A 9,495-nucleotide genomic window follows, 5' to 3' on the forward strand; every position below is an offset into this window, starting at 1 on the left:
TTATAGTGTGTTTATCTCATGTAAACAGATCCTATATCGTTTTTCCCCCTGGGGTGGGGGCGGGGGGCTCAGTTTAAGGTGGGCAATTAATGTGAACAGTGTCGCGTCCCTCTCATGTTGACTGCGGCTCCGATCTATAATATATAAACCAAACACACACTGCTGTCCGGCGCAGGGAGGGTGCAGGTCTTGGTGCAGGTCCCCGTGACGTCACTGTCCTCCTCTCCTCTCCCTCTCTGGCATGTTTTATGTTGTCGTGATGAGTTTGACTGATCCGAGAGACGAGCGCGCAGGAGGATGAAGACGAGCAGCCAGCAACACGAACCTTTAATAATATGAGTAACACAAGAATCCTCTCGTCTATATAGCCCGCTAAGTTCAAGATCCAGGGGAATAATAGTATAGCAGAGAGATGTCCACTACTGCGAGTCCGACCACCCCGGCAGCCACGCAGTTGACATCGGATCAACTCACAGTGATCGTCGCATCATGTAAGTAATAAAGCCTTTATAATCTCTCTATGACCGCATGTTCAGTGGCAGAGAGGTGTCGGGATTAGAATGACGCGTTTAATTCCTTGCACGTTTATTTATTTTCCTAAAAACGCTGCCGCTTTAGATAAATTATTATGTGTGTCTTTTATTATCACCATATATGGACTGAGGATGAAGTGAATCTAGAACAAACAAACATCAACGCCTGAACGAGTGTTGATACTTCCTCTCACTGTGTCAAACTGTCATTTTACACTTTTGAATGATGTGTCACCAACTTTGCTCACATCTGCGGCACACGGTTTCAAATCAGAGGAGATATTCATTTCACACAAGGTTTGTGTGATGAGATCAAATAAACCACCAGGTAAATGTGAACAACGAGGGAGGGACATTCTAGCTTTTTATGGAATATAATTGATTGATTGATTAATTGAACATTTTATTAACAGATTGCAGAATGGGTACAATACAGCTACGGCTCAATACACACAATTGTTAAGGGGATGCAGACCAGAGAAAGACTTTCGTCTTGTTTACATCAGGGCCCCCCATTTTCAATTCATCATAACATTTATGACATACATAGACAGTACTGCTACATCTAGACATTTATGACATACCAGATCTACAAATATACAGTATACTGTTTATGAGTACAAAAATAGTCTAAAAAGAGAGTATATACATTTGAGGGGGAATAAACTGTATACATTGGAGGAGGTTGGGTAGGTGGGGTAATGACACTTGCATGAGAAGATCATGTGTATGTTTTGAATGCGTGGCTCATTACATGAAGCGTTAGAATCAACAGATAAAGAACATGTTCTAACAACATGTTCCCACACCTAAACTGGATCTCTTTTGGCATCAGTAAACCTTACATTAATTCATAGATTTAAGTAGACAAATTGGATCAAAGTGTCTGAACACTATTTCCTTTGTTATCATTATTATTATTATAATTTGTGGGGCATTGATGGCTCTTCTTGACAAATCAACAGCTAAATAATTGACCGTGATATAACTGTGATTAATGAATGTCCCTTTTCTCTTGTCCCCGTCTTTCAGTCTCGTCTCTGGTCTTCTTCGTGGTCATAGTGGTGCTGTTGTCCATTATTTATCGGAAAGATCGGAATCTACAGTGTTGCAAAGTCCGCTCTTATCAGGAGTCACACGGAGATACGGTGAGGCCCTTTTTTTGCAAAAACAAACAAGAGAAAGTCCCACTTGTGTTTGTTTTTGTTGTAGAATAACCCGTAAATTAAGTTTATGTTTGATTATTCATGCTATTCAGCGAAGCAGATTAGATTAAACTGACCCAGGTTAAAAAATGCAATGCAATGCACCGTGAAGGGGTGTCATATTAAATGTGCATGACCGCGAGAAGAGGCTCTCGCAGTAAACCTGATATGATCATTGTCAGGGAATGGATTTGCCTCCATTGAGTGAGTTGTTTATCTGTCCTGCAGAATTATCTCTTGAGTGCCACTGTATCTCTAATGGAACTGGACAGAATTAGCACTCAGCAGTGCTCAGCACACACTAATTCAGCACCAACATAATTAAATCACAGACGGCAATGGAATTCAGGGGGGTCAATTTATAAACGTGTCATTTGACATTCAAAGGGGGGGACGGAAAACAGCACTAAGGGTAGGAATCCTTTAACTGAATATACAGGGTCAGCAACCTTTTTGACATGGAGTGCCTGTTTGAAATATAGTTGTAACTAGTGTTCCTCAACAATATTCCATGCATCGTACATTTTTTCTCTCATAATCAGGTCTTTTTAATGATAATTTTTACATTATTACACCATTATTGTTATTGTTATTATTAACAATATTATTATGATGGTTGTATCAACCCTAAATCTGAGTTGGGGGGGGGGATGCAATGCAGACAAACAGCTGCATACAGTGCGACCATTTCACTCACATTTGCCCATTCATTTTTGGACACATCACACACCATCGGTGTGTGTACTGTACGTGTGCTGTCATAGCTCCACCTACAGGCCTAATGGAGAACACCAGGAGAACACCAGGATGTGAATGGAGGGTGAATGTGAGGTATATCGTGTAAATAAGTTTTGATTGATCGCAAGACTACACTGTAAAAAAAATTATAATAATAAGTTACCAGAACTTAAAAATATTGAGTTCAGTTACTGTGCATTAAGGTTTTCAGTTTTCAATCCATAATAAGTTAACAGAAAAATAAGTACACAACCACATTATTTCAACCTAATAAAACTATGTTTATTGTCATTGTTTTAAGAACACAAGTTGACTTGGTAATACTCACATTTTGAGTAAAAAAAATGGCTTTTAACATGTGCAATGTTCAATGAAATAGAAAAATAAATAATAAAATGTGTTGATTAATCCCACTGGTCACAATGGTGACCGTAATAATGTTTTTGTTATAAGGCTCTGCAAATGTTACTGAATGATGTAGCAATGTATTTCCAGCTAAATTGAAATAATAAACAAATAAAGGGTCTCAATTAAATATGTGGTAGTAAAAAGAACCTGTGGGAGGATTTCAACAAGATAAATGCGACAACAGTGCAAAATATTTCACTATAATATTAAAAAAAAAGAAAAAATCTTTTTTCTTTTTCTTTTTTTTAATGCTGCCCCCTGTGCCTATGAAAGGCACGCGTGCCTAGGGTTTCCTACCCCTGGTCTACATCATTGTGAAGTGTGTAACTTTAGGAACTGTGTTCCTAATATACTAACCTACACTGTAGCACTCAACACTTTGATGAACATTGTTACTCAGCTGATAGAGTTGTGCCCTTCCTGATGACTTGTTGTACAAAACTTGTAAATCGCTTTGGATAAAAGCATCAGCTAAATGACTAAATGTAAATGTAAATGGAACTCACACTCGGGGGAAAAAGCCGGCCGACCACGTGATTGAACCGCGGCCGTCGACGTTACACACACTTCTCCGGTGTCACAGACACAAGTTAACTGCTGATATAAATTTGGAGGAGATGGCGCAGAAAACAGCGAAGAGGAAGTGTAAACCCTCCGCTGAGGTCACTCTCTCCGCTCGCTGCCCATCCTCCACGCTTCCTCTTCCTGGTCCGCGGCCCACCGACACGGCTCCCACGGGGGAAGTTGGACTGTTATCTCTGGAGCGCAGGAACACGACCTCATACCCTCCCCCTCCCTGTGTCTCTGTCTCACAGGGAGGTAAATAACACAAGTTCTCCCATCCCGCGCCGGTGCGTGTTTTTAGACATGTTGACTTGTTGTAGCTGTCGGCACGGCGGATAGGACAACATTGGCTGGCCGCGTTTCAACTTATTGTCAGGTTGTGAGAGTTGCCCCGCCCTGCACGGTAAACGAGGGGGGTTGTAAACACACAGAGAACACAGGAGACGACCTCTGGGAACCACAGAGGTGAGAAGGTGTTATATAGGCAACACTCTCGGTTTCAGAGGTTGTTCCCAGTCGTTACAGGGTTATAACTTTCTTTCTAATTTAGGCGGCTGGGTGGCACAGCGGACATTGCCGTCATACTAACTCAATTGGCAGAGTTAGCGGGAGGGAAGTCGATGGGTGGTAATCTGGACGTTGTGGACAGCGACTCCTACAGGTCGGTTGGGGGACGCCTGCACAGCAGAGACAGGAAAAATGGCGGGGGCAGTGTGAGCCTCCCACACGTTACTCCTCGCCAAATGAGAGTCCGCGCTGGCAGGTGAAAAGATGTGACTGGCTGCCTACACATGTATCGGAAGGGACATGTGATGGGCTTCTATTCTCCCTACGACCGGCCAGTGGGGGGCACATGCGAGCAACGATCAAGACAGGGGAGGGGAGAATTGGCACGGCTAAATTGGGATGGGAGAAAAAAAATCGAAAAAGTGCACTACAAAAAAACGTTCTTTCTAATTTAATTGTTTATTTGCTCAAAGTTGACAGGGCCCGACTAAGGTAGATTTGCTGGTGTTGTTTATCACTACGGGGACCGGGGCTGGTGGGGAGGAGGCCACAGCGAGGTCGCCACAGACACAAGGGTGCGTCCCGATCAAAGAGTTTTGTAATATAACGGGGTGTCTCCCCCCCCCCCGGCCCAACTATGGGACATCTTAAGTTCTTCTGTTTGCGTCATCACATACCTCTCCCTGCTTCGGTTCGCCCCGTGAATGGCGGAGCGGACCCCACCGTGGGTGTCGGGACAACGGGGAGGACAATGGGCCTCCTCCGGGGCCGCAACGCTGAAAAAGACACACTGACGACAGGGTCCTCCCCCGACTTCAGGCCTGATTTTACACGGTTGTGCTTTTTCACACTGTGAGTGAATCACTGGCAACGGGACAAAGGGACGACTCTCCTTTTTATCTCCTCTCTTTCCTGAGGACCTTTTTTTTTTTCTTTTTTAACCTCCTTAAATGTGGAAACCGTTGAGGGAAAGTGACCTTTGACATCACTCTCTCTCTCTCTCTGTCTCTCACAAGTCACATGCTTGTTAGGGTTGTGGAAAAGCTCATTATAGCGCATCACACTGGGTTTGAGTGATGTCATTGTTTAAGTGGCCATGGGAAAATGATAGGCCCAATATTTTGACGCTGACCAATACTGCCCTACAAAGGGAAAGAGCGGTAACTTCGGTTACCTTTGTACAGTAGAGTAGCCTTCTACGTGTGTATTTGTGCCACTATATTTGTACCCCTCTCTACATATGTATGAATACCACTACATAAGATAAGATATTCCTTTATTGATCCCCTTTGGGTAAATTCAGGCATCATAGCAGTATGGTGGAGGGGGGGGGGGAACAGGTAGGGTGGGCAGGCTAATAGAAGAAAGACATAAATATAGGCAATCAAATTAGATCTGAATATAAAAATATGAGACTAAATAAACAGTGTGAACAATATAATCAACTCTAAATGTAAAAATACGAGAAAAATAAACAATGTAAACAAAGGCGCAGGTGAGGGTCCGTATGCCCCGACAGTTATAATATTATACGTTACAGTAAATATGGCAATAAAGAATTTGAATCTGAATGTATACGATGAGTACGAGTAAAAGTAAACGGTATACACAAAGTACCCCAGCTGATCTGTATCCTTCTACACGTGTGTGTACTAATTACAATTACATCGGTACTGCCCCACAAAGGCAAACCCTGGTGAAGTGATTGTTTTTTCGCCTTTTGTAAAAGGGGGCAGAATACAGCGGTCTGTGTGCTCAAGTGATACATCCTGGTAGCCTCTCAACAAATCCCCCGGCATCTGTCTCCCGGTCGCATTGTGGCAACAACCCTGCCTCCTCTAAACAGGCCCATTATTTGCATGCCGGATTTAACTCTCTCAGTCAGGCAACAAATTGACTTTGTTGTAACGCCGCCCAGACTGACGTACGGGGGCCATAATGTGCATTGAAGTGCGCTTGTTAAGACGTACCTGCTGCTGTTCCGAGGGGAGGAGAGCGGCTGAAAGGGCCACACTGTGTGGTTTGTTTGTTGCCTAGGGACCCCGGCGACACAGTAGGACGGCGCATTGTCCTCGAGACAAAGGCCACTCATTTAAACCCGAGGCGGCGAGGCAATCACCTAGTTTTCCACCAGACGCCCCCCGCCTTCTTCTTCTTCCTCTTCTTCAGGATTCCAGCACCTCATACAGTGGGGTCGTGGGCTGTGGGTGCTGTTTTATGAATGGGTGGTACAGTCAGTGGGGTCGTGGGCTGTGGGTGCTGTTTTATGAATGGGGTGATACAGTAAGTGGGGTCGTGTAGTGGGTGCTGTATATGAATGGGTGGTACAGTCAGTGGGGTCGTGGGCTGGCCGCTGTTCATGAATGGATGGGACTGAGGGGAGGCATGTAAACCAAGAGGGTGGTCCTCTTACCAGCTGGATAATTTATGGCATTGCTAAACCACCCATAGTGTCCCATAGTGATGAAATAAAGCACGGAAATGGACCAATTAGGCTGAAATGAAAGGATTCCAATCCTGACTAATAGGCCGCGGCAGCATCGACGATCCGTTAGGATAGACTGCTGGAGATTGGGGATTTGGAACACCTTTCTAAAAAGCTCCACACTTTTGTATACACACACACACACACACACATACACACACACACACACACGAACACACACGCTCTCACACACACACGCACACACGCACGCACGCACGCAACGCACACACACACACACACACACACACACACACACACACACACACACACACACACACACACACACACACACACACACACACACACACACACACACACATACGTGGCCTCATTCAATCCAGTTCCTAATAATAATAATAATAATAATAATAATAATAATAATAATAATAATAATAATAATAATAATAATAATAATAATAATAATAATAATAATAATAAAACTTTATTTGTATAGCACCTTTCATACAGAAACTGCAGCTCAAAGTGCTTCACAACAGAAAAAAGACAGGCATAAAATAAGCACATAAAGTGCAGACATATAAAATCACAGTTTTTCACATTAGGCTCTAACATCCCAACAGGCCACCTTGTTTATGGTTTGATTAAAAAAAAACAATAATAAAAAGAGTAATAGACAAAGTAAAATTGTGTAATAGTGCAGTGCAATAAAACAGTTAGTCAAATAGAATAGACAGAGTAAAATAATGCAATAGTGCAGTTCTGAGAATAGACCTACACTAAAATTGAATAGACAGAAAGTTAAACCACATGGTATGGTATGGTTTTATTTCTTAATCCCCGAGGGGAAACATGATTTGCCGCCAGAGCGAATACACATATACAAACATGGAAGACACAGTTACATGATACAATACAGTACAGGATACACAACACAATAGGAGAGCCTCTTAACACAGTGCTATCGGTGTTCGTTATTTCTTTTTACCGCAGCAGGTACAAAGGACCTTCTCAATCGCTCAGTAGAGCATTGAGGCATCAGCAATCTCTGTTACTAAAAGAGCTTCGCAGAGCATCGAAAACACTAAACAATGGGTGGCCTACAAAAGATAAAATGGTGTTCAGTTTAGTCCTGGCTCGCTTGACTATGGTGATCTCCAGGGAATCAGGAGGAAGGCCAATCACTGAGCCAGCCTTTTTGATGATTTTATTTATACGTTTTTTGTCCGAAACAGTGATGCTGCCCCCCCCCAGCAGAGAACAGCATTGAACAGGACACTAGCCAGGATACCTTGGTAAAATACGTAGAGAAGCAACCTGCTGATGTCAAAAGAACGAAGTTTTCTCAGATGAAAGAGCCGAGACTGGGCTTTTTTAAACACAGAATCTGTGTTCTGCTTCCAGTCCAGCTTACCGTCCAGGTGAACGCCAAGGTATCTATAGGACTGGACTATTTCAACCTCCTGCCCCCTAATGATGACAGGAGAGACATTCACCTTCTTCCTACTGAAGTTGATGACCAACTCCTTGGTTTTTTAAATGTTTAATTCCAAGAAGTTGGCATCGCACCAGTGGACAAATTAGTCAATCTCCTTTTTATAGGCTTGGTCATCGCCTTTATTGATTAGACCGATCAGCGCTGTGTCGTCAGATGTCTGCATATGGCACATGGCCTCACTGTGTCTGCAGTCCGCAGTATAGAGCACAAAGAGGAAGGGCGCCAAAACTGTTCCCTGGGGGGCTCCAGTTTTTGTCCAGATGACATCTGATACTATCAAGGCCAGATTAAGAATTCAGAGGCCCCTGGGCCAGATTCTTGTGGAGGCCCCCCCGACGCCTGAATACTTTTACCGACGGATTTCCAGTTTCGCGTTCGCGCTCTGCGCTCTGATTGGCCACTGACGTTTCTTAGGCGACTCTTTCGAAGTTAGTTAAGGTTAGAGTATGGAATCAGGGCTGGTGTTCTATCGCCCTGCTCTAAGACAAACTCTAACCTTAACCAACTTTGAAAGAGTGCCTAAGCTTAACCGGTGAAAGAAAGAGGCGTCACACGATTGGCGCTACCAGAAACGTCAGTGGCCAATCAGAGCGCAGAACGCGAACGCGGAACTGGAAATCCGCTGGTAAAAGTATTCAGGCGTCGGGGCTGGGATGTGGAGATTTATTTTTATTGCTGTTTTTACCTCAAACGGAAAACCTCAAACTCTTATGAAGAGGAGAAAAAATACTCAAGATTAGCCACTTGCAGACGGCTGGGTGTGACGTACTGTATATTTTAGTTGATGAAATATTTTTGTTGACTAAATATTTTAGTTTTCATTTCAGTGTCACAGTATGACACCGATCTCCAAAATAAGAAAACAAAAAAAAAAAAAATGTGGGGCCTCTAGTGACGAGGGGCCTCCAAACAAATAAAAAATAAAAGTAAAAAAAAAATTCAAAATAATTTGGGGCCTCTAGTGACGAGGGGCCTCCAAAAAAATTAAAAATAAAAGTTCAAAAATTCTTTTTAAATAATGTGGGGCCTCTAGTGACGAGGGGCCTCCAAAAAGCCTCTAGTGACGAGGGGCATCCAAAAAATAATAATAATAAATAAAAAAAAATATATATATATATATTTTTTTTTGGAGGCCCCTCATCACTAGAGGCCCACGGGCCGCGGCCCAGACGGCCCGGTCGTTAATCCGGCCCTGGATACTATGTCATCCAGCCTGACAAACTGGGGTCGAGGAACAAGGTATTGAGATGGTTGAGTTGTGCAGTTTGAACTGGATCATTTTATTTGCTAGGATATGTGGCTGGATAGTATTGAAAGCGCTCGAAAAATCAAAGAACATTACCCTAACAGAGCTGGCAGACGATTCAAGGTGGCTATACATTTGGTGCAACATAAAAATCAGTGCATCGTCGACTCCTACACTCTTCCTATATGCAAATTGCAAGGGGTCTAAATAAGGTGCCACCTGCTCCCTGAGGTGGCCCAGCACAACCCTTTCAAAACATTTCATGATGTGACATGTCGGAGCAATAGGTCTCAGGTTAGTGAGGCTATTACGCACATTGTTCTTTTTAGGAATAGGGACAATACATGATGTTA

At 43.3% G+C, this 9,495-nt stretch overlaps 1 protein-coding gene across 1 annotated transcript in view; it reads left to right on the forward strand.

Annotated features, from left to right (window-relative positions):
- Positions 1-345: 345 nt before the first annotated feature.
- The window catches only part of LOC311239947 (uncharacterized protein), a 19,720-nt gene continuing 10,570 nt past the window's right edge, over positions 346-9,495 (forward strand). The window contains exons 1-2 of the mRNA XM_084328391.1: positions 346-491; positions 1,566-1,681. Coding sequence (XP_084184517.1) covers positions 413-491; positions 1,566-1,681 — 195 coding nt within the window. The 5' untranslated portion in view covers positions 346-412. The remainder of the gene's footprint in view (positions 492-1,565; positions 1,682-9,495) is intronic.

Source organism: Notolepis coatsorum, assembly GCF_963971535.1.
Source record: "Notolepis coatsorum genome assembly, chromosome: 14".
Classification (NCBI taxonomy): Eukaryota; Metazoa; Chordata; class Actinopteri; order Aulopiformes; family Paralepididae; genus Notolepis; species Notolepis coatsorum.